The 25,868-nt window shown below is 42.9% G+C and overlaps 1 protein-coding gene across 1 annotated transcript in view; it reads right to left on the bottom strand.

Moving 5' to 3' along the window:
• Positions 1 to 1,398: 1,398 nt before the first annotated feature.
• The window catches only part of KIAA2012 (KIAA2012 ortholog), a 130,777-nt gene continuing 106,307 nt past the window's right edge, over positions 1,399 to 25,868 (bottom strand). Inside the window, exons 16-23 of the mRNA XM_052660389.1 lie at positions 19,697 to 19,787; positions 16,765 to 16,930; positions 10,841 to 10,955; positions 8,068 to 8,405; positions 5,562 to 5,764; positions 4,410 to 4,582; positions 3,398 to 3,617; positions 1,399 to 1,537 (exon numbers count right to left, since the gene is read on the bottom strand). Coding sequence (XP_052516349.1) covers positions 1,399 to 1,537; positions 3,398 to 3,617; positions 4,410 to 4,582; positions 5,562 to 5,764; positions 8,068 to 8,405; positions 10,841 to 10,955; positions 16,765 to 16,930; positions 19,697 to 19,787 — 1,445 coding nt within the window. The remainder of the gene's footprint in view (positions 1,538 to 3,397; positions 3,618 to 4,409; positions 4,583 to 5,561; positions 5,765 to 8,067; positions 8,406 to 10,840; positions 10,956 to 16,764; positions 16,931 to 19,696; positions 19,788 to 25,868) is intronic.

Raw genomic sequence — 25,868 nt, 5'->3', positions numbered from 1 at the left:
AATTAGAACTTTTAGACCATTGTATTGAATAGTAAATAGAAATAAGGCCCATTTCCAGAAAGTCCTCATTGAGTTGCATGTTTCTGTCAGGCCTGAGAAAGCTGATAGGCTCTTTGAGCTATCCAGAATGCATGTGTATGTAGTTTGGGATCTTAGCTTTGTTTGCATCTCTGAAGACTTGGCATTTAGGTGGTGGAGCTTAGCTATGGGGGATACTTGATTTTAGTTTATTGGATTCTTCTAAAATGCTGTGCATTCTGCTATGGTTAACTGAAAAATGTGCTTATCTGGTCAGTAGTGCTGATAAAATAGGCCTTTAACAGCAACAGTTTAATAGAATATCAGATTTGGAAGGCACCTCGAATAACAGTGTAGCTACTTTACCTGGTGCTTGACTGCAACTTCTGAAATTTGTAAAACAGAGAAAATAAAATCAGGAATGGTGATTTTCCCCGCAAGGATGTTTTCCTTGAGTGTTCTTTCTTCTCTTGGTTGAATTATTTGAGATGCTTGTTTCTCATCTAAGTATTATTGAATCAGTTGAATAATGAATGAATGTACGAGTAGGGTCAACAAGTTTGAGGAAGACTGTGACATATTCACTACGATAGCCAGTATTTTGGCCATTTTATTTCTATGTTACATAAAGCAAGGAGTTGAATATCAAATTTAAGCAAGTCCAGTAACAGCAGTACAAACACAGAGCTTGACTTCTGGTTTGTGGAAGTGGCAGCTCCTGTAGAAAGCACCTTATAAGCATTAGTGTGAGATTTCCAGGGAATCATCTGTAAGTATTAAGTTTTTAAATGCAGACTGAAGTATAGAGTGGGGCTAAAGGAAATTTGTGGGAAAATTTTGCTTCAGATACTGCTTGCTTTATGTATCTTAAAGGTTCTTCATCCCCTTTAATGATCGATCTGTAGTAGATACTTATTAAAGAGATGTTAAAGATACATTATCTAATCAAGACTTGATAGAGTCAGTATGGTTTTTAAAATGGGGAAATCATGTGAGTGGCTGGTTTTTCAAAGCACAGTTAGGAGCAAAACCTCAAGGCTGGTTAATTTTCAGGGCTCAAGAATACAGTGTTGTCCAATATAACTTTCTGTGATGAAAATGGTCTGTATCTGCTGTCCAATATTGTAGCCAGTGGCTACATTCAGTTATTGATTACTTGGAATGTGACTAGTCTGACTGGAGAACTGAATGTTTTACGTTTATATAGCTACATGTGGCTACTTACTGGACAGTGGTGTGGATGGAAGTCCTAGAGTGAAGTTAGCTGTACAGTGGGGTGAACTAGATGAAATGGAACAAATTGAGCTCAGTATGGAACTTCATTATAGAAGGAAGGTTCTCTTTTTCCATCACTGTCTTTCAACTTTTAAGTTTTCTTCTTTAAGGTCTTGGTATTTGTAGGAAGTAGAAGTAAGAGTAGACCCATGGTCTGGAAATGTTGTGTGTCCACTGTAGGCCACTGGCTTCCTTACGGAGTTCTTGGTGGAAATGAAGATGTTTCTTCAAAGCATCTTTTTGCCTAAGAAACAATTCACACCCATGATCACAGCACCGATAAACCATCCTAGAAAACTGTCTTTATAAGATAGTTGAATAATTTTCACTAAGAATTTCAGTAATCATCATTAGACTTGGGGCTACTGACTTGCATTTTAGTGGAAGGTCATACTGTCTTCATACAGTAACTTTAGATATGAGGTTTCAAGGATCATGATCTTCCTACTAGAAATGTTGAAGGGTGTAACAGTTCTTAAATTTGTATTCATGAAGGGACTCTCTTGTCTTAGGGATGAAGAAATAGGCCAGAGAAAGTATACCTGGGCCAATGTCACACAAGTGAACATGAAATCAAGCCAGCTAGCATTAAGTTCTAACACTTGCTGGAATGAGGCTCTTTCACACCCTTCACATACCCCTTTACTTACTTATTCTTGGTGGAGATGAAGATGTTTCTTCAAAGCAACTTGGATTAGCATTGCACAGTAGCTCAACTTCCCCCTTGTATTTCTAGCCAGTTTTCTTTGAGGAAAATTGCAACTCAGCTTTGCTTTTTGTTTCCATACTTACGAACCAGTCCTACTGTTGTGATACGTGAACACATAATTTTGAAACTGAATCAAGACTTCCCTTAATCTATTTTGTAATTCCCATAACAGCTGAGGAACATCCAGGAGAACAACTCAAGGTAAGGTGGAAACCCCTGAAATAGAGTTATTCTGGTTTCCTTCTTTTTTTTTCTTGTCCCCTGAAGAGTATTTATTAGCTTAGATTCAGCTTAAGTTGTAGAAAATAAATTTCAAGGGGGTAAATTGTTTACAGTTAAGATTGGAATCACATGGTTTTCTTTGTCGGACTTCTTTACGCTTCAGTTGTGATGGTTCTAAACAAGGATGACTTTGTTGCTTTCACTATGGAGGGGAAATTTATGATAATAGCCACTATGGAGGACCTGGTTTTTAAGGAGTCAATTGAAAGCACATTACTAAAGAGATTCTGTTATCAGAAAGGTGTAATAATCATTATTGTAATGGCTGATTCTGAGCTATTTCTACTAAAAAGGCCTACCTCTCTGACCTCATCTACAAGTATTCTTTGTGCCTTGTTCACTTGGTTCCAGCCATGCTAACTTTTCTTTTATTCTTTCGCCATCCCAGCCTTATTCTTTTCTTTGAACTTTTTGCACTTGGTGTTTACCTCCTGGGATATTTTTCTTCCAGATGTTCCTGTGACTAACTCATTGTCATTCAGGTCCCACCCTTATATATCGCCTCTGCTAAGGTTTTGCCCTGGCGAACCTGTCTAAACCAAACCTCCCGCAATCCTATTACATCTCTTTAAAAAATTCTTGAATAACATTTATTGCCAACTCAACCTTTGTTTAGAGTCTGTCTCCCCACCCCCATCCTTAGAATATAAATGCCATGGGAGAAGAGATGTCTGTCTTTCTTCATCCTGAGTTCTCAGTGTCCAGAACAATGTTTGGCACATAACAGGTACCCAGTAAATACATACTGAGAAAGGCAGTGGTTCAGAATCAGGGGTGGGGGTGGAGTCTTTGGTCTAGTCTTGGGACTGCTCCTAGTTCACCGGTAGCCCTGATCAGGGTCCTCCTCTCTCGGACTTGCTTTTCTCATCTGTGAAGCAAAGGGCTGAGCTAGATAATCTCTAAACCCTGTCTAGCTTCAATGCCAATTCTTTAAGTTATCAAACAATTCTATCACCTTTGCAGCAGGAGAATCTCTATTTTTCAGTTCTTCCAAACATGCTATGGGAAGTGGGAAAACACGTGTCCAAAAGCAGCTCAAAGCTAGTACTAGAAGCAGGCAGTCAAGTCCTTGAACAATCCCACTCTTGCAACTGTTGTTCAAATGTCAAATACCTGGCTTGATCCTGGGCTTGTTTCATGGCTTCCTCCTGAGCCAGCCTTGCCGCTTCCTTTTCCTTCTGCCATCTGTCCTCTGCTTCCCGCCGAGTCTTCTCTTCTGCTTCCTGTTTCCGCCGCTGGTACTCCAGCCGTTCTTCTTCAGCCATTTCCATCAGGTGCTTTTGCTCTTCTGCTAACTGCATTTCCAGCTCCTTCAGCCTTTGCTTTTCTGCTTCTGCAGAACAGAAGAACAGGTAGGCTCAGCAGGGGTCTCATTATTCAAGAAAACAACTCTCTGATCTGACTCTCAGGTCTGATTCCCAGGGACGCCCAATGAGATGTTCTATGGCTTACCTGAGAGCTGGTTGCCAGATCTTCTGTGGGTATTACCCTGTGTTCATTTACTAACTTGAGTCCTTTATCAGGTACCTACTGTGTGCAGTGCAGTGTGCAATGAACACAAAACTTTGGGGAAGAATCTTCCAGAATCTGGTATGCAGATGGGTTGGAGACAGGTGTCAGGGCAGGGCCTGGAGAACCTTGGTGCTTACTCATCTGGTCTGACCACTCTACAGCGGCATCATCTGCTGAAGCACTTTCCTATTCCTCAAATATGAGGCTACAGAAAATCCATACACCACCTGAAAGGCTGCCCAGCAGCCATCCAGGTGTTTGTTTCCATCTTCTAGGGAAGCAGGCAAGGAGCAGAGCTGTGTCTCCAATGTAGGCAGCTTCTGAGCAATGCTGGAAGGGCAATGCAAGGGGCTGGGTCCCACTCCAGGAGATCACTGGGACCACAAGAGTCATTGCTACAAACAAGTCTTTCTTATTTTGATCTTCTATCTCAGCTCACTAGAGTCACATCTACTAATCACTTTGAAAAAAAAAATCAGCTTACCCATTTAGAGTGCTTCACACTGAGACCTGGGATAGGAATAACTGGGAAGAATCAAATGAACACCCACAGGGGGATAAAAATATTTCTGTCCCAGATAGAGGGAGTTGCAGAGAGCGGAGCACCTCTCACCAGCCCTCTCAGCTTCCTCCTGCTGCTTCTTTCTCTGCAGCTCCTGACATTTCCTCCGGAACTCCTCCTGTTGCTGCCGAGCTCTCTCCTGGGCCATTCGCAACTGGAGCCACTGCCTTCTCTCCTCCTCCTCCTCCCGCTGTCGTTCTTCCTCACGTCTCTGTTTCCTCAAGCTGAGAAAACCCATAAACAGGTAAGGGAGATGGCAGAAACACTGCAGTGTCCTTACAGGACAAGCTGTGCCTCTGGTGAAGGGTTTGCAGGCTGTAGTTCACAAACAGCATCTCATGCAGAGACTGCTTTTCCAAGGGAAGCCTGACTGAACAGCAGAAGCCAGAACACAACAGGACAAACTAGAAGCCTGAAAGTTTCGACAGCTCTGTGCTCTGGGGCCCGGCCTTCAGTTCCCAGATCCTCATTTTCCATTCCTATCAAATGGATTTTGAAGTTCCTGTTTCACTGGGTTGTTGGGAAGATTAAATGAGCCCAGAAGCTTATGGAAGGGCCTTGCGCAATGCAGACAGTGTGGCAAGAGGCATAACAAATGTTCGCTGGAACGGATCTCAAAGCCTTCCTGGGAAGATCCACAAACATCTGTCTGGAGTAACCCTAACGGTTTAAGACAGCTTATCTTATCTTTGGTCCAGACTGTCCCTGGGATAACTGAAGATAAAATGAGACATGCTGTTTTCCCTTAGGGCATGAGCCTCTGGAGAAGATTCTTTTAAAGAGTCCCTTGAACAGCAAGGAGATCAAACTAGTCAATCCTAAAGGAAATCAACCCTGAATATCATTGGAAAGACTGATGCCGAAGCTGAAGCTCCAATACTTTGGCCATGTGATGCGAAGAGTGGACTCATTGGAAAAGACCCTGATGCTGGGAAAGATTGAAGACAGAAAGAGAAGGGAACCTCAGAGGACGAGATGGTTGGATGGTATCACCGGCTCAATGGACATGAGTTTGAGCAAGCTCAGGGAGGTGGTGAAGAGAAGCCTGGCAGTGGTGCAGTCCATGGGGTCGCAGAGTTGGACGTGACTAAACGACTGAACGACAACAACAATGAGCCTCAGAGCCAATGTACCCCCAGAGGAGGTCAGCCCCACTTGTCTTCTGCTTCCCGTCACAGCCGTGGCCACGACCTCTCCACCCACCGGATTTCCTCCATGCGGTGTTGCTGCTCCAGCTCCAGTTCCTCCTTCATCCTCTCTGCCCTCTCCAGCTGCTCCTGCTGGAGCCGCCTCTGCTCCTCCTGCTCCCTTCTCTTCCTCTCCACCTCCAGCCGTCTCATCTCAGCCCGCTCTGCTCGCAGCCTGTCCCGGGAAGCCTTCTCTTGTTCCCTCGTGACGAGGAAGGCCTGAGGAGCCAGAGTGTTGTCAGTGAGCAGTGACTGCGGGTGACCTCGTCTTGGCAGCATGCCCTCCTCCACCCCCACCCACATGGCCTCTAATCAGAGGTAAGGTGGTTTCCACACTCTGACCACAGTCGTACAAACTCTGCTACCACTGGCCCGGGCTCTGGGCTCTGACTGACCTGGATCCAAGTCTCTCTCTTACTTGCTTCAGAATTCAAGGGTAACAACTTAATTTCTCTGAACTGTCTTCCTCTTGGCTGGCTATTACCAGAATTAACTCAAACAGTGAAAGTGCCAACATAATGCCTGCTGTGCTGTGCTTAGTCGCTTAGTTGTCAGACTCTGCGACCCCATGGACTGTAGCCTGCCAGGCTCCTCTGGCCATGGAATTCTCCAGGCAAGAATACTGGAGTGGGTTGCCATGCCCTCCTCCAAGGGATCTTCCCAACCCAGGGATCAAACCCAGATCTCCCACATTGCAAGCGGATTTCTTACCATCTGAGCCTCCAGGGAAGCCCAAGAAAACTGGAGTGGGTAGCCTATCCCTTCTCCAGGAGATCTTCCTGACCCAGGAGATTCTTTACCAGCTGAGCTACCATGTCTGCTGCTGCTGCTGCTAAGTCGCTTCAGTCGGGTCCACCTCCTAGCAACCCCATGGACTGCAGCCTACCAGGCTCCTCCGTCCATGGGATGTTCCAGGCAAGAGTACTGGAGTGGGGTGCCATTGCCTTCTCCGACCATGTCTGCTACATGTGTCTAATAATCACCCAAGGAGCTTTGAAAGATTACTTGAGGCCAGAGCCCCACCTGGACCAATTTAATAAGAATACTTAGGTGGGAGGCCTTGGCAGGTTTTTAAAATTTAATTTAAAACAATTTTTTTTTTGGCTACTCAGCAAGGCTTGTGGGATCTTAGTTCCCTGACCCGGGATTAAGCATGGCTGGCAGTAGAAGCACAGAGTCCTAACCACTGGACTGCCAGGAAGCTTCTCCTCCACCTCAACCACCTACTTAAAAATATATTATTTTTCTTGGTGGTTTTAAAAAACATCTTCAGTGATGCTAATGTGAAGCCAGGGCTCATAACCACAGGTTCTAGCTAAAGGCTCCTCTAGGAGCAGTCTTAGGTGTAGGTGTGTCAGACTCCTATTTAATCCTCTGCAAATCTACTTTTCCAATGAAACGTTCTCTCAGTTTCTGTGAAGAGTGTCTTAGATTTCTTGTTCTTCCTGATGCCTCCTCCTCAGTCAGAAGCATGCCTCTGAGGGGAACACTGGATGGCCGCTGTCCCATGGGAGCTCTGTGTATCCAGTATGGGGGTGGGTACTTCCTTATCTTATTTAGTCTTTGCAGAGGCAATGCAGTAGTGTATATTGATAATAAATCCAGAAATTCTGAGTCTAGAGCAGGCTCAGAGAAGTTCTGCCCACAGCTTAAAATTTCCATCTGCTATATGGAGTAGAATGCTGTAGCCTTGGCAGCTGGGAAGACTGAGAACCCGAAAGGAAAAAGCTTCCTGAAATCCTTTTTGGAAGACCAGGGGCTATAAAATACACACATAATAATTAAAAATAGTGCAAGAGCTCTGGAGCTCTTTTGGAGTCAAAAGATCTAAGTCTTGACGCTGCCACTTGATGGTTGCCCAACTTCTGGCAGCAAACATCTAACCCTTTTAATCTTAGCTTGTAGGTGTATGAAACGGGGTGCATCATACCTGGGTCACGAGTGTGGCTGTAGAGATTAAATGAAAAATCAGCAGAATTGTTCCTATTTGCACGTAACTTCTGTGAGTTTAACCATAGTGGTTTAGCTGTGGGTATGTTTGCAGTGTTCAAAGAAAAGGCAGATAGATGTGTGTGTGTGTAAGTTGCCTGTGGCCCAGGTTTGTGCCGCAGTAAAGCAGATTAGGAATGGAGGAATTTCTACAGTGTTGGGTAGGCAAGCCATGCATAAACTCCTGGCTAAGTCAAGAATATGTGCTTGGCTCTGAGGCCTGAATTCACCTTTCCTTTTAACTGTGAGGCCTGTACTTCTCACAGACGAGTGCTGTGCCGCCTTTCTGCTCATGGGGGTGGGTACATGCCCTGGCAGTTCGGGAGCCTCACAGAATGCCTCATTTCAGAGGGACTTTGCCACCCTAGTGTCTTTTATCAGATCTGGCATCTTAAAGGGTCAGAAAAAAACAAAGTAGAATAAATAAAATCATTAGGCAGTTTAATATAATCCAGGGCAGTTTTCCCCACCTCTGCAGTTGTACCAGTGAGGACAGAGATCCCTTTGGCCAGGGTGAGAATATTGAAGCCTACCTTGGAAGGGTCCTCGTGGCTTCTCTCTTCTTCAGGTTCCATGTTTCCAGGGACAGTTGCAGTCTGGGTGGGTGATGACCTTCCATCTATAGAAACTTGGCTCTCAGGAGCCTCAACTTTGGAAGAGAGCCAAGGGTCCTCTACCCCAGAGCCTGAGCGGAAGAAACCTCCACCTGAGCGGTCTTTGGTTTCCTTAGAGTTAATGACAGCAGGCCCACTCAGCTCCACAGCTGTTTCCAGATTCCCTTCCTTCCGTGTCCTTTTCCCTTTGGCTCCTGTTTTTTTTCCTTTGGGAATTAGCTGTGATTTCTTTTCAGCTTTTGATTCCTTTGACTTTCCTAGGAGAGAACAATTGGGGATAGGAGGCATAGCTAATAAATATGATCTCTGTATCCTTTTCAGTGACTTTAAAACTCCCATGTGCAATGGAATCATCTGTGTGCAGATACTTGAGCCCCGCCCTTAGAATCTGATTTTGTAGGAATCTGCATTTTAGCTATCACTCCAAAGATTTTGAGAAGGGTAGCCCATAGACCCAGGTGGTGCTAGTGGTAAAGAACCCGCCTGCCAATGCAGGAGACATAACAGACGTGGGTTGAATCCCTGGGTCAGGAAGATCCCTTGGAGGAGGGCATGGCAACCCAAATCCCATGGACAGTGGTGTCTGTCCAGCTACAGTCCATAGAGTCACAAAGAGTCAGATACGACTAAAGCCACTTAGCACAGCGCAGCCCATAGACCACCCTTTGAGAACCTGCCTCAACTGTGATCAGCAGTCTTGCTACTAAAAAGACTTCTGATTCACCCTGACCTATGGTGGGGACAAGACTCTCTGGAGGGAAGAAGACCTATAGACACAGCTGGAAAATCATGCCTCAAGAGTCTAGCTTGAGGTTGCAACTTTGTAACCTGGCACAGTTTGAGTCTTCCATACTGTAGGGCTTCTTTCTCAATTCACTGCTGGGGGCCACAAGTATTTCTTTTTCCAGTCCTGCCAATGCTACCCAAGTTACAGGCTACAGCAATGTAAACTCAGCAAGACTTTAAAAAGCAGACCTCAAAAATAGATCTGGATAAGCAACAGAGTCCTACTGTATAGCACAGGGGACTATATTCAATATCCTGTGATAAACCATAATGGAAAAGAGTATTAAAAATGTCTATATTGTATAAATGGGTCACTTTGCTGTAGAGCAGAGATTGGCACAACATTGTAAGTCAACTACACTTCAGTTAAAAAAAAATCTGTCCCAGAAGTCTGGCTATCCAGTGTCATTTCTTGCTACGGCCTTTGATTTGTTTTGAGGGTCTTCGTATGGCCAGGAAAGAATGAATGTGGGTTTCAGGTTAAAGAAAGTCCTCAGAACACAACATTGTAAATCAACTACACTTCAATAAAAATTAAAAAGAAAGAAGGTCCTCAGAAGCATAGGCACCTGAATTCCTAGTGAGGTGCAACACAACGAACCAAGAGGAAAAATGGTAGCTGGAATAACCATTCAGCTGCTGCTGCTGCTAAGTCGCTTCAGTCGTGTCTGACTCTGTGCGACCCCAGAGACGGCAGCCCACCAGGTTCCCCCATCCTTGGGATTCTCCAGGCAAGAACACTGGAGTGGGTTGCCATTTCCTTCTCCAGTGCATGAAAGTGAAAAGTGAAAGTGAAGTTGCTCAGTCGTGTCCGACTCTTAGCGACCCCATGGACTGCAGCCCACCAGGCTCTTCCGTCCATGGGATTTTCCAGGCAAGAGTACTGGAGTGGGGTGCCATTGCCCTCTCCGGTAACCATTCAGAGCATGCTGCAAACTTCTTCCCAAATGCTCTCATGGCCCAATTCTCAGCTTATGGCTTATTTATTATTCATAGAGGCAGGGTTTGAAAGGCATGAATTTGGAATCAAATGGCAGGTTCAGACCCTGGGTCCACCACTTTTTACTGTTCGATGTTACTCAAATCAGCCAGCCTCTCCACATGATACAATAATGGTGATTAAGGATGTGTGGGGATTTCATGACATCATAAAAGCAGAGCTCCTAATGAGAGAGTCAATTCCTAGGCAGGTTGATAAGAAGTCTGGGGTCCCTGAGGAGGAGAAAGGGGTCTGGGGCTCTCAAGGAGACAGGGGCCTAGAATTCTCAAGGAGGAGGAAAGGACAACTTTTTTCCTACATTCTTTAGTAAAGACTATATAACAATAATGTATCCTGCTTGAGGACATGTTTCTCCTTCCTGAAAACCTTCTGACTAATCCTGTTATCTTAAAATGTATACTATGGGAGTGGGTCTAGTAAGATCTTTACAACCATGAGATATTCATTTGATTTATTGTAATAACTAATTTAAAAAGTATATAATTCCCTTCCTAAGACTAGCGAGTGGGACACTCTCCATCCCCCTTCTGATGTCTATGTCAGAAGCTTTCTTTGTTTCTTTGAGTGATCAAGCCTGGTCCCTGGTCCTGAAGCTAAGTGTTCTTTGGAGATCAAGAATCCGACACCCGTTCACCGTAAGCTATCACTAATACAATGCGAGTTCATTTAGTAGGTGTTGGTATTATTATTGTAATTTCCTTTCTTGTTAATTACAGGCCTCCAGGCTCTCCCAGTTTCCTCTATCCCTGTCTCCCAAGATACTGACAGGAAGTAAGGCCGCAACACCATCTTAGCTGTGGTCGTCAAGGAGACTCAGCACAGACAGTTTGTCCCATAGGATCTATGCTAATTCTCCGTAACACCTTCCGGCTCCCATTAGGTGTCTTCTCTCGGATGGACCCTTACCAACAGCAGCCTCTGCTTCCTCATGGAGTTTTCCTTCTTTCTCCCTCTTGGGTGCCTTGGACTTATCTGTCTTGGCCCTTTTCCTGCTCTTGGCTTTTTCAATCAACTCCATCTCCTAAAGGGGAAAAATTAAGGAAAGGGAACATTTTAAAGTAGAAAGCAAGGGAAAAAAAAAATCAAAAGGAGATTATTTTGGGAATTCCCTGGCAGTCCAGTGGTTAGGACTCAGCACTTTCAATACCTGGTCAGGGAACTAAGATCCCAATTGCCAACAAACAGAAATAGAAAACAGAAGAAAAGGGAGATTATGTTGAACAAGACAGAATGGCTTAGAATGGAATTTATATGGGTTCCAGATGAAGCAAATGGATGAGACAGAGAGTGTGGAGCTGGAGGGGAGATCCTAAGATTCATCCTTTGATATAATTTCAGGTGTAATTTCATAGAAGAAAAGAGAAATAGAACGTACTTGGTGATCTGCCCCCCCTTTTAAAATAATTATAAAAGAATAATTTTATTTAGTTATATCTTTTTGGCTGTGCTGGGTCTTCGTTGCCACAAAGGCGTTTCTCTAGTTGCAGAGAGCGGGCTCCTCGTGGATGGCCCCTCTGGTTGCAGAGCTGGGCTTCAGAGTGCAGGCTTCGGTAGTTGCAGTATTTAGGCTTAGTTGCCCTGTGACATGTGGGATCTTCCTGGACTGGGATCCAACCCATGTCCCCTGCATTGGCAGGAGGATTCTTAACCACTGGATCACCAGGGAAGACCTGCTCCCTTTTTTGATGCTAAACCATCATCTACAGAGCTGGATCAAAGTGAAGCAGTTTTCACCTTTGACAGATTGCTGTTGTCACAATTAATGATTAACTGGTTTAAATCAAAGCCAGCTTTATTCCCTGTTTCATCATTTGCTAGCTTTTGGGAAACTTCAAGCATATGACCATGGCTATGTCAGTTTTTGCCTTTCTCCAAGGATTGGGACAATATAGTGTTTCTTCCTAACAGGGGATGGCACAGTCAGGCCATGACTACCCCCTCAGTACCTGTAATATTGTGACAAAATAAGAAATATATGTTTGGCCTTTGAACCTAGCCTCTGACACAGAGTTCCTAAAACCCTTGCACAAACATACCTCAGAGATAGTGTGGGTTTGGTTGTAGACCACCCCAACAGTGTGAATACTGGAAATAAAGCATGTCACATGAATATTTTGTTTCCCAGGGCATATGAAAATTATGTTTACTTGTGTAGTCTATTAAAGTGTGCAGTAGCATTATGTCTAAAAAAATAGTGTGCATACCTGAATTTTAAAATGCTATATTGCAAAAAAACTTAACTATCATCTGACCCTTCAACAAATTGTAATCTCTTTTTTTCTTTTTTTGCCGTGTCACAAGGCATGTGGGATCTTAGGTCCCCTACCAGGGACCGAACCTGGGCCGCAGCAGTAAAAGTGCTGAGTCCTAGCCACTGGACAACCAGAGAATTCCCCACAAATGTTCTTAATGGCATCTAGGATGCTGAATACTTTTCAGAAGGTTCTCAATCGACTTTACCCAGATCCATCCAAGGAATCACCAAGTGTGGCAGCTATAGTCTTAAGAAGTGTATTTGTTAAAAAATAAGAATTGAAAGTCAAAATGGCTCCTTGATATGTGGGCTGCACAATGTTGTGTTAGAAGGCATGAAAACAACCCTAATCTTGTCCATCTCCATTAGAGCTCTTGGCTGGCTAGTTGATTGTTAATGAGAAGTAATATTTTGAAACGGATCTCTTTTTTTTCTGAGCAGTAGGTCTTAACAGTGGGCTTCAAATACTCAGTAAAGACGTTGCTAACAGATAAGCTGTCATCCAGGCTTTGTTGGGCTACATATAGAACACAGGTGGAATAGATTTAGCATAAATCTTAAGGGCCCTAGGATTTTTAGAATGGTAAGCATGGGCTTCAACTTCAAGTCACCAGCTGCATTAGCCCCTAACATGATGTCAGCCTGTCCTCTGAAGATTTGATGCCAGGCATTGACGTCTCTCCAGCTCTGAAAGTCCAAGATGGCATCTTCTTTCAACGTAAGGCTGTTCATCAACATTGAAGATCTGTTGTTTAGAGTATCCACCTTCATTAATTATCTTAGCTAGAGCTTCTAGATAACTTGCTGCTTCACTTTCATGCCTTAAACCTTATGAACCAACATTTGCTCACTTCAAATTCTTCTTTTCCAGCTTCTTCACCTCTCTGAGTCTTCATAGACTTGAAGAAAGTTAAGACCTTGCTCTGGATTAGGCTTTGGCTTATGGGAACGTTGTGGTTGGTTTGATCTTCCATCCAGACCACTTAAACCTTCTCCATATCAGCAATAAGCCCATTTTGTTTTCTTACCATTCATGCGTTCACTGGAGTAGCACTTTAAATTTCCTTCAAGAACTTTTCCTTTGCAGTCGCAACTTGGCTAACCGTTTGGTGCAAGAGGCCAAGCTTTTTGGCCGCTCTCAGCTTTCCACGTGGCTTCCTCATTAACCATTTCTAGCTTTTGATATAAATTGGGAAACATGAGTTGTTGTTGGCTGTTGTGAGACACGTGAGACGTTTCCTTTTACTTGAACACTTAGAGGCCCCTATGGGCTTCCCTGGTGGCTCAGAGGTTAAAGCGTCTGCCTCTAATATGGGAGATCTGGGTTCGATCCCTGGGTTGGGAAGATCCCCTGGAGAAGGAAATGGCAACCCACTCCAGTATTCTTGCCTGGAAAATCCCATGGACGGAGGAGCCTGGTGGGCTACAGTCCATGGGGTCGCAAAGAGTTGGACATGACTGAGCGACTTGACTTAACTAGAGGCCCCTACAGGGTTATCAACTGGCCTATTTCAATGTTGTCGTGTCTCAGGGAATGGGGGTCGGGGAGAGGCTTGAGGAAAGGAACAGAGGGAACGGCTGGTTGGTGGAGCAGTCAGAACACACACATTTATTGATTAAATTCACCATCTCATATGGGTATGGTTCATGATACCCCCAAAACAATTACAATGGTAACATCAAATATCACTCACTGATCACACTTCAGTATCAATATCAATAACCTCAGATACACAGATGACACCACCCTTATGGCAGAAAGAGAAGAACTAAAGAATTTCTTGATGAAAGTGAAAGAGAGTGAAAAATTTGGCTTAAAACTCAACATTCAGAAAACTAAGATCATGGCATCCAGTCCCATCACTTCATGGCAAATAGATGGGGAAACAGTGGAGATGGTGGCTGACTTTATTTTTTGGGCTCCAGAATCACTGCAGATGGTGACTGCAGCCATGAAATTAACAGACACTTGCTCCTTGGAAGAAAAGCTATGACCAACCTAGACAGCATATTGAAAAGCAGAGACACTGCTTTGCCAACAAAGGTCTGTTTAGTCAAAGCTATGGTTTTTCCAGTAGTTATATATGGATGTGAGAGTTGGACTATAAAGAAAGCTGAGTGCCAAAGGATTGATGCTTTTGAACTGTGGTGTTAGAGAAGACTCTTGAGAGTCCCTTGGACTGCAAGGAGATCCAACCAGTCCATCCTAAAGGAAATCAGTCCTGAATATTCATTGGAAGGACTGATATTGAAGCTGAAGCCCCAATACTTTTTTACCTGATGCAAAGAACTGACTCATTGGAAAAGACCCTGATGCTGGGAAAGATTGAAGGCAGGAGGAGAAGGGGACGACAGAGGATGAAATAGTTGGATGGCATCACTGACTCGATGTACATGAGTATGAGCAAGTTCCAAGAGTTGGTGGTGATGGACAGGGAAGCCTGGCGTGCTGCATGCAGTCTATGGGGTCGCAAAGAGTTGGACACGACTGAACTGAACTGATCACATATCACCAAAACAAATACAGTAATAATGAAAAAGCTTGAAATGTTTCGAGAATTATCAAAATGTGACACAGAGACAATGAAATGAGCAAATGCTGTTCGAAAAAATGGTGCTGATAGACTTGCTTGAACTTTCAATCTGTAAAATCACATTATCTGTGAAGCCAATAAAGTGAAGCACAATAAAATGAGAGACATGCCTGTAACTTCCAGAGCATAAGCATGAAAGGATTGTCTTTTGTTATTCATTAACAAGCCCCTTTCAACAACACCTGAGATTATGTTAATACCATTATTTTGGAAAGCCCCTAAAAAGGGGCACTGGTTGCCAGGAGAACCAATCACGTGATCAGAACGTTGGACCTTTCAGCCCCTGCCCCTCCCACTACCTTGGAGGAGGGGAGAAGTGTTAGAAGTTGCATTAATCACCATTTGCCAGTGATTTAATCAATCGTGCTTTTGTAACGAAGCCCCTATAAAAGCTCTAACCAAACATGTTCAGACTGCTCCAGGGCTGGTGAACACATCTGTGTGGTAGGAGGGTAGCACATCCCAAACTCCAAGGGGATGGGAACACCTGTGTTTGGGACCCGTCAGGGCCTTGCCCTGTGTATCTCTTCCTCGCTGTTCACTTGGACGGTGAGTCCCCTACATATGAACCTTCAAGTTGTGAACTTCCAAAGATGTGGACATGCCTTTGCATGTCCAATCACATAAGTTAGTTCACGTGTCTGGTGTACATTGTCACATGCATGCATCCTCTACAAGTGGTTGTGTTTTGGTGTACTTTACAATTTGATAGAGTAGTACAGTATCTTTACTGCAAGACCAGGATGTTCACCCAATGCCAGCTTTTGTACGCCAGCACTGTACTAGTCTACTTTTCAAATGTTAGTCGCTCAGTTGTGTCTGACTCTTTGGGACACCACAGACTGTAGCCCACCTGGCTCCTCCCTGTCCTTGGGATTCTCCAGGGAAGAATACTGGAGTGGGTTGTCATTCCCTTCTCCAGAGGATCTTTCTGACCCAGGGATCGAACCCACGTCTCCAGGACTGCAGGCCAATTTTAGGGAAGATTAAAAATGTTTTGTTTCTGTATTTGTTATGTATTATTTGTGTGAAAGGGCTTCCCTAGTGGCTCAGATGGTAAAGCGTCTGCCTGCAGTGTGGGAGACCTGGGTTCGATCCCTGGGTTGGGGAGATCTCCTGGAGAAGGAAATGGCAACCCACTCCAGTACTCTTGCCTGGAAAATTCCATGGACTGAGGAGCCTAGTAGGCTACAGTCCATGGGGCCCCAAAGAGTCGGACATGACTGAGCGACTTCACTTTACTTTATTTGTGTGAAAAGTATTACAAACCTATTACAGTATAGTACTATATAGCTGACTGTGTTAGCTGCGTACCTAGGCTAACTTTGTTGGACTTAATGAACAAACTGAACTTATGAACACGCTCTTGAACTCATTCGTATGTAGGGGACTTACTGTATCCTTTAAAATATCTTTTGTAATAAATCAGTAGTAGTAAGTAAATGTTTCCTGAGCTGTTCTAGCAAATTACTGAACCTGAGGATGGGTTGTAGGAACCCCCTATGTGTAGCTTTCTGATCAGAAGTATAGGTGACAACCTGGGACTTGGTGGCTGAAGTGGAACAGGCTTGTGGGACTGAACCCTTCACCTGTGGGGCCTGTGCTAATTCCTGGTAGTCAGCGTCAGAGTAGAATTGTAGGACCCCTGGTTGGTGTCCAGAGAGCTGCAGAATTGGTTGATGTGGGAAAACCCTTCACACATTTCATGTCAGAAGTGATATGAAAGTGTAGGAAAACTAAATGTCCTCCTAGTACCTTTGTAGAAATTAGAAAAGTGTACCCCATGCTTCAGAAAGATGCAACCCATTACTGGGATGCAGGGCATGGTGAGTGAACCACAGAGTGGATTTGAGGTCTCACTGCCCCCTTTGCAGGTGCCCTTGTCTAGTAAGCAGTCTATACAACTGGACATGGCAACCCTGCTGGGAGCACCTTCCAGGTGGGGTTTTGGACCAAGCACATACCGAGGTGTTTGCACTCACGTTACTGACGTCATTTGATGTCTGCTGGTTGAACAGCCTTGGCTCAGTCTTCCCTTCTTTTCCTCTTGGAAGAAAAGATGTGTCTATAGGATCCAGCCCTTCTGGTGAGTCAGGCCCACGTCCTGGAAGTCCTCTGTGCCGATGGTGTACATTATAATCTTTGCCCCTGTGAAAAAAAGTAAAACAGGACCAAACTAAAGAAAAACCCTGGTGTACACACCACTATATGTAAAACAAACAAGAGAATTTGCTGTGTAGCACAGGGAACTCTAGACGACACCTTGTTACAGCCTACGACGGAAAAGAAGCAGAAAAAAAGAGCCATGTGCAACTGAGTCACTTTGCTGCTCACCTGAAACTGTACCACAGCCTTGTCATGGCGAAGGGGCTTGCATAACCCCATGAAGCTGTGAGCCATGCCTTGCAGGGCCACCCAAGACAGGGGGTCAGAGTGGAGGTTTTGACAAAACGTGGTCCACAGGAGGAGGAAATGGCAACCCACCCCAGTATACGTGCCTAGAGAGCCTCACGAACAGTGAAAACGCAAAAGATGTGACGCCAAGATAAGACCTCCAGTTTGGAAGGTGTCCAATATGCTATGGGGGATAGCAGAGGGCAATTACGAATAGCTCCAGAAAGAATGAAGCGGCCGGGCCAAAGCAGAAACAATCCTCAGTTGTGGATGTGTCCAGTGTTGTAAAGAGCAATATTGCATAGGAACCTGGAATGTTAGGTCTGTGAATCAAGGTAAACTGGACGTGGTCAAGCAGCAGATGGTAAGATTGAACGTCGACATCTTAGGACTCAGTGAACTAAAACGGACGGGAATGGGTGAATTTAATTCAGATGACCATTATATCTACTACTATGGGCAAAAATGCCTTAGAAGAAATAGCCTTCATAGACAACAAATGAGTTCAAAATGCAGTACTTGGGTACAACCTCAAAAGTGACAGAATGAGCTCGGGTCATTTCTAAGCAAACCATTCAACATCATCGTAAATCAACTATACTTCAATTAAAAAGAAAAAGAAAAACTCTAGTGAACAGGAAGAGGGAAAATGAACAAACACTGATTGAACAACTGTGTTCTGCCAGGCACTGCACTGTGGCGGGCATTTGACACACTTGATCAGCCCTCTTTTTCTCAACACATCCTGAATAAAGGAGATTAGAAAGTTTAGCCTTCACTTTTGGGGTTCTCTCAGGCTCAAGTTTCTTTTATCAGTGGCTTAGTAAAGTAAAGTAAATGTTGCTCAGTCGTGTCCGACTCTTTGTGACCCCATGGACTGTAGCCTACCAGGTTCCTCCATCCATGGGGTTTTCCAGGCAAGAATACTGGAGTGGGTTGCCATTTCCTTCTCCAGAAGATCTTCCCGATCCAGGGATTGAACCCAGGTCTCCCGCGTTGTAGGCAGACGCTTTACCATCTTTATCAGTGGCTTGGTTGAAGAAAAAGTGACCTTTAAGAAAGAGTGCCATCAGAACATGAACCTACCTATATATCTACTTTTTACACCCTCTGAATTCTATTCCTGATCAAATTCAGCCACCAAAGGTCATTGCTGTTTGAGTATGATCCTGTGTAGAACCGCTGTCATAGACCATGTGCCTGGAGGGCAGCTGACTTATGTTCTCCAGGTAAAAATGTCACTACGACAGAGCCACATGGATTCAGTAACAGCTGCTGCAGCAGCTACTGTTGTGTCAGGCCTGGTCCTGAATATTTTACTTTTTAGCTAAATCAGTATTGTATTTACTGTGCTGGGCTAGTACAGAGCCTTACTATAGAAACTTGAGAAATACTTGTCGAATGAGGTAAATGGAATTTCCTATAAATATATGAGTCTTTAAATCATTCAGTGTCACTCTATAAAAACCCATAGAAGTATCCTTTAGAATTTAGTGGTAGGAAAACCTTTATTTCCCCTGAGGAATAAGCATGCTGCAAATGAAAACCACAAAACCTGACTGAGTTGCTCCTTTTTGGCTTTTTTTGCATTCACATTCAGTCTGAAAGTCTGAAGTTTTCAATTTTTCAGTTTTTTCTTTTTTTTGAAAGTCTGAACTTTAGTCACTTATTGAAGATTGCTGATGTCCTTTTTTTTTCCTCCAGATTAAAAAAAACTGGGGGGGGGGGTTATTATCTAGTCTTTTTTTGTGTGTGTGGGTAGGCTGGGGTGGGGAGGTGTGTTATTATAAGCAGTTTAAATCCAATTTGGAGAAGATGAAATACAAAAGTTAAAAAGTGGAATTCTTCAGATAGCTGCCTCACCACCCAAGTGCTCATCCTTCTTTATTCCTAGGGAACACCCAGCCTTTTTTTGACCCAGGAGGGAATCCTTATACCACAAGGCAGGTGAGGACAGATTCACATATCACTGAGGCTCATGGGAGGTCACAAGAGGCTGTCGTTCCAGCTGCTACTGCCAAACAAGGCTTAGGTCAAGTGACTAAGCCTGACTGGCTGAGCTGCTGGCTGAGGAGCTCATAGTTAGCACATAGTCAGCACGTAGGAAGCACTTAATACATGTTAGCAATTTATTAGTATTAATGGTATTATTGATTTTACCCAGGGCTGGGTGAATGCTGAGAGGAGAAACCAAGGTTGGGTTGCCCATGCCTTCTGGGCATGGCCGCAGAGCTCAGATGTGGAGAAATGGAGAAAGCAGCTTCCACACGGTTTAGAGTTCAACTTTGCTTCTCACCCACCCAGCCAAAGAACAGGTTTAAAAGTAGGAAACACATCACGATATAATCTTTCCCCCAAATCTTTGTTTCTTAGCCAGTAATTTGATTCTGGCTGCCAGAGCCTGTGGTTGGTTAGCTGAGAATCTTCATGTCGCTTAGGAAAAAACAGAAATGAAGTTCATTAAAAGCAAAGAAAACCAAAAGTTGAGAAGTCCATGTTAGGACGGCTTTGAATACTTACGCCTTTTGGACAGTATCTGCCTCAGGGGTCTGCATGTGCTCAGCCAGGGAAGCACAAAGAGGGTCAAGGGTCATATTCCTCGGCACTGTGTCTGCAAAGACAAAGAGCATCCTGAATCAGCAAAGGACAGCAGGCTGTGATCCCAGACACGAGAATACATCTACCTGGTGAGCAGTCAACAGCATGCCAATTAGAACAATAGGGTATGTTATACCTAGGAAATTCACAAATACTGCAGAAACTAGAGCTGACACATGGCAAGTGATATTAAAATCAGTAAGCCCCATTGGGAAAGCGATATGACAGTACATACCAAGATCTAGAAAAACGTTCTTGTCTTTGATCAGGAATCTCACTCCTGGGTATTATCATAAGGAAATAATTTAAAAGAAGAAACAAGCTTTTTGTACAAAGTTGTTCATTACAACATCATCAGTAATAAAAAATTAGAAACAGCCAAACAATGGGAAATTTGCAATGCATTATTTTGACATTTAAAATTATGGTTGAAAAGATAAATCAGCAGTATGGAAAATATGATATAACGACAAGTTTAAAAATAGTAGACTATAGAATTGTGTGTTAAAGCTCTATAAAATATGTGTGTAGATGGATAAGAGCTGGAAGAGAAAACAGAAAGAGGAAATAATATGTTAAAGGGGTTTATGGGTGTTTAAATTTTTTCTTAAAACCCCAGCATTGTTATAACCTTGAAAAGAAAATTGATTAAAAATTCTTATATTTTGAGGAAGGTTTATGCAGGCTACACAGCTATTACTGGGTTCTCTGAAGACCATACTGGGTAGTTTTTAGAATGAAAAGAGTCTCCAGACTGACTTCATATTAACTAGGATACTTTTAATGTTAGTTACTTTAAACAATTTTTAATTATGAAAGATATATTTCATTGAAGAATATAGGAAAACACAAGTATAAATAAGAACCCTCCCCATCAACACGTAATTATTACAATGACTAAAAAGACTGACTATACTGAGAACAAAGATCCAACGGAACCGGAATGCAAATTCACTGTTGGTTAGAATGTAAAATGGTACAATCACTTAGGAAAACAGTTTGACCGTTTCTTGAAAAATTAAATATTAAATATACCATATCATCCAACCATTATACTCCCAGGTATTTTACTCAAAAAGGATGAAAGCATATGTCCACATAAGTACTTATACACAAATGGTCATAGCAACTTTATTTGCAATAGTCAAAAACTTGTAACAACCGACATACCCATCAACAGGTGAATGGATAAAATGCTAGTATATACATACAATGCAATACTACTCAGTAGCAAATAGAAAGGAAATATTGATACACTCAGCGATATGGATGAATCTCAAAAGAATTATGTGGAGTGAAAGCAACCAAAGAATGGTATATATGGTATGCTTCCGTTTATATAAATTCTAGAAAGTGAAAACCAGTCTGTAGTGACAGAAAGCAGATTGGTTTGGAAATGAGAGAGACTGGTGTTAGAGACTAGAGGCAGAAGAATCGTTTGGAAAAGATGAAATGTTTTGTCTTGACTGTGGTGACTTTCATGAGTACAGACATGTATCAGAACTTACCTAGTAGACCTTGAGTTCTCATCACAAGGAAAAAAAGTAACTATGTGTGCTGGCTGATGTTAACTGTGGTAACCATTTTGCAATATATATCACATCATTATGTGGTACCTCTTAAACTAATTACAATGTTATTTGTCAATTATATCTCCAGAAAACTAGAAGCTGCCCCTTCAAATCATAGCAATATTTAATGTTTCTATAGAAGAAAACTGATGGTTGAATAATTTTATATTCTACTAAATAATTATATATAATTAAAATCTAAGGAAAAGTGAAGTTGATTGCATTAAAATCTTTATAGAAAAATAGCAGTATTTAACACTTAAAGATAATTTATCTAATTGTACAATTTAAATAGGTGTAATTTATTATAAGGCTGTTTAAAAAGTTTAACAAAGTTAAGTTTTATGGCCACCTCATGCGAAGTGACTCATTGGAAAAGACTCTGATGCTGGGAGGGATTGGGGGCAGGAGGAGAAGGGGATGACAGAGGAGGAGATGGCTGGATGGTATCACCGACTCGATGGACATGAGTTTGGGTGAACTCTGGGAGGTGGTGATGGACAGGGAGGCCTGGCGTGCTGCAATTCATGGGGTCGCAAAGAGTTGGACACAACTGAGCGACTGAACTGAACTAAACTGAAGATATATTAATACAAATAAAGTGTTTAAAACAGTGCTGGCACCTGCTAAAAACAAGAATCAAAAAAAAAAAAAAAAAAAAGACCCCACCACTACAACAACAAGACCCCCAAAACCCCAAAAAACCTTGACTCATGATCCCTCTACTTACATACAACTACAGCAAATATTTTGGTGTATATACTTTCATGCATATATAGTAAATATACACTCATATTTTAATAAGTTAATGAAATGATAGATATAATTCAAATCAACTTTTATGTTATTAGAATCTCCCATATCATTAAATATTCTAAAAATGATTTTAATAACAGTATGGCATGTCATCCTATGGATACCTTAATTGACTTAACCAAACATGTAGCTTTTAAAATTCAAGTTGTTTTGAATTTTTATAACTAAAATATACTTTATATAGCATATGCTTATCAGGAATGTTTCTGTTTACCAAAGGACTTAATTCTTTGTCCACATCTATTACTATTGAAGAGTGTACCGGCTTTTGGGTAAAATGTCTATTGCTGAATTTCTTCCCAGAAAATTTGTACCAATTTACATGCCAAAGAAATGGTCATCCATCCCTTCATTTATCCCATGTTTATTAAGTACCTGCTACATGATGGTCATTATATTAGGTGCTGGGAATATAGTGGTGAGTAGGATGGATACACACCCTGGTCTCAGGAAGCTTAAATTTTAGTGGGGAAGATGGATACTAGCACAAAGAAAAACAAAGAAAAATGAAATAATTTAAAAAGTTAAAAAAAAAACTTTTTGAAAGGAAGACTCTACTATTCAATCCCCTCTCTCTTTGAGCAGTAGATTCTTGCACGAATTAATTGATTTTTCCTCAATTTTGTTTATTTAAAGATATCATAACTTCAAAGAACCTCTTGATGAAAGTGAAAGAGGAGAGTGAAAAAGTTGGTTTAAAACTCAACATTCAGAAAACTAAGATCATGGCATCCGGTCCCATCACTTCATGGCAAATAGGTGGGGAAACAATGGAAACAGTGAGAGAATTTATTGTTTTGGGCTCCAAAATCACTGCAGATGGTGACTGCAGCCATTAGATTAGAAGTTCCTTGCTCCTTGGAAGAAAAGCTATACCAACATAGACAGCATATTAAAAAGCAGAGACGTTATTACTTTGCCAACAAAGGTCCATGTAGTCAAAGCTATGGTTTTTTCAGTAGTCATGTATGAATGTGAGGGTTGGACCATAAAGAAAGCTGAGCGCTGAAGAATTGATGCTTTTGAATTGTAGTGTTGGAGAAGACTCTTGAGAGTCCCTCGGACTGCAAGGAGATCCAATCAGTCCATCCTAAAGGAAATCAGTCCTGAATATTCATTGGAAGGACTGATGCTGAAGCTGAAACTCCAATAGTTTGGCTACTTGATAAGAAGAGCTGACTTATTGGAAAAGACGCTTATGCTGGGAAAGATTGAAGGCAGGAGGAAAAGGGGACGGCAGAGGATAAGATGGTTGGATGGCATCACTGACTCAATGGATATGAGTTTGAGTAAGCTCCAAGAGTTGGTGATGGACAGGGAAGCTTGGTGTGCTGCAGTCCATGGGGCTGCAAAGAGTCGGACACAACTGAGCAACTGAACTGGTAACTTCAAAAAAAGATTTGAAAAGAAAAAATGTACCTGTTATCCCACCAGCATTATTCCCTTAATAGTAGTAATAGTTTACTCATTTTTCAGTGTTCAGTGGTGTCCGCACTGCCATGCAGAGGCACTTGGGTTCCTTTCTGCTATTGCCAAATGTTAAGGATGGCATCTACTGTCTCATACATCAACCTCCAGACTTTGGAGTGGGGACAAAATTGTCAATGTATGAGGTTGTTGAGGAAGCTGGAAAGGTTGATTGGCTTGGTACCCGGAATTTATTTGGTCTTGGATAACATGTAAATATTAATAGAGAGTGGGAACTGATTTAAGTATTTTTGTGATTAAGAGGAATTCTGTGAGGGTTTCTTTCCCTAACTTGCCGGCTCAGTAAAATCTGTCTCATGGAACGTATTTCACTGCTCTTCACCACTGTTTTGAAATTTGGGACAAAGCACTATATGACCAGCAGAGGGCGCTTTGGTATTGACCAAAAGCTGAGGGTTTACAACTGGTGTGATTTCACGGTTTTGATTGGAATTGATATCCTGTCACTGGGGTGTGGACCATAGAAGGGTGTTTTGTATTGCTTCTCTAGTAAAACAACCTTATCTTTAGGAAGTATTGGAATAAACCAAGTCAGCACTTTGACTAATAACGTACAATTTTAACTGTTTTTTAAAAAGCTAGAACAGCAGAGCATAGAAACACTGCTGTATAATGATTACCCATGTACTTCCCACCTACCTTTGTGAAATCTTAACATTTTGCTGTATTTGATGCACATTTTTTCTGAAGAGATAAAACAATTCAGATATCACCTAAGACTTAATTGTATCACATAAAATCCTATTTCTCTCACTCTCTCCCCAGAGGGGAGTCACTAAGTCATGTCCAACTCTTTGTGACCCCATAGACTATAGTCCGCCAGGCTCCTCTGTCCGTGGGATTATCCTGGCAGGAATACTGGAGTCGGTTGCCATTTCCTTCTCCAGGGGGTCTTCCCGATCTGGGGATTGAACCCCCATCTCCTGCAATATAGGCAGATCCTTTACCACTAAACCACCATGGAAGCCCTTAAATTTGGTATTTATCAACTGAGTTCAGAATATGCTACCCCCTAAACACTGCACCTTGGCATATTGACTACTTTAAGCGGAAGGAATCTGAGAAAGGGGAGTGCAAATTATCAGACCTACTACTCATGTAAGAGGTAGGTTCTATTGGTTGGCCGAAAAGTTTGTTTGGGTTTTTCTGTAAGATGTTATGGAAAAACTCAAACAAACTTTTTGGCCAACTCAATATCTGGAGGAAGGGAGCACCCTTATCTCTGAAGACAGAGGGACTCTGAGAGGAAAGCAGACAAACAAGCCTTGCTCTCTTTCCTCCACTTGATCACCCTTTGTACTTACCCCTTTCTCCTATCACATTTTCCCACAACTTTCCACTCTTCGTCAAACCTACTTAAAAAAATGCTCAGGCTTAACCACTTCTTTGGGTCCTTATTTCTTAATGAAACCTCCCTTGTGACATAAAGCTTGTATCAAATAAATTTGTGTGCTTTTCTCTTATTAGTCTGTCTTTGTCATTTTAATTTTTCAGGCCCAGCCAGGGCCTCAAAGAGAGTAGAAGAAAAGTTTTTCCTCTCCTACACAGGTCTCTCCCAGGTGGCTCAGTGGTAAAGAGCCTGCCTGCCAGTGCAGGAATCATAGGAGACGTGGGTTCGATCCCCGGGTTGGGAAGATCCCCTGGAGGACGAAATGGCAACCCACTCCGGTATTCCTGCCTAGAGAATCCCATGGACAGAGGAGCCTGGTGGGCCCCAGTCCATGGGGTGGCAAAGAGTTGGACACACTGATTGCACACACTAACACAACTTCCAGATTCTAACAACCAGTAGAGCTACCAGGCTGCGATGGCACAGGAGTGGCCGAGAGGAGCTACCCCAATTCTGAGGGTGGGGCAGAAGCCGAGAGGAGCTAACCCACATCCAAGGAGCGGTGGCGGTGCGGGCGCAGGAGGGCCGACAGGAGCTACTCCATGTTCAAGGTCAGGAGGGGCACTTGTCCAAGGTAAGGAGCAGCAGCTGCGCTTTGCTGGAGCAGCCATGAAGAGATACCCCACGTCCAAGGTAAGAGAAACCCAAGTAAGACGGTATGTGCTGCGAGACGGCATCAGAGGGCAGACACACTGAAACCATAATCACAGAGAACTAGTCAATCTGATCACACGGACCACAGCCTTGTCTAACTCAATGAAACTAAGCCATGCCATGTGGGGCCACCCAAGACGGACGGATCATGGTGGAGAGCTCTGACAGAATGTGG

This window comes from Budorcas taxicolor, chromosome 2 (assembly GCF_023091745.1).
Source record: "Budorcas taxicolor isolate Tak-1 chromosome 2, Takin1.1, whole genome shotgun sequence".
Lineage (NCBI taxonomy): Eukaryota > Metazoa > Chordata > Mammalia > Artiodactyla > Bovidae > Budorcas > Budorcas taxicolor.
The sequence above is the reverse complement of the archived record's forward strand: the minus strand, read 5'-3'. Positions and strand labels throughout refer to the sequence as shown.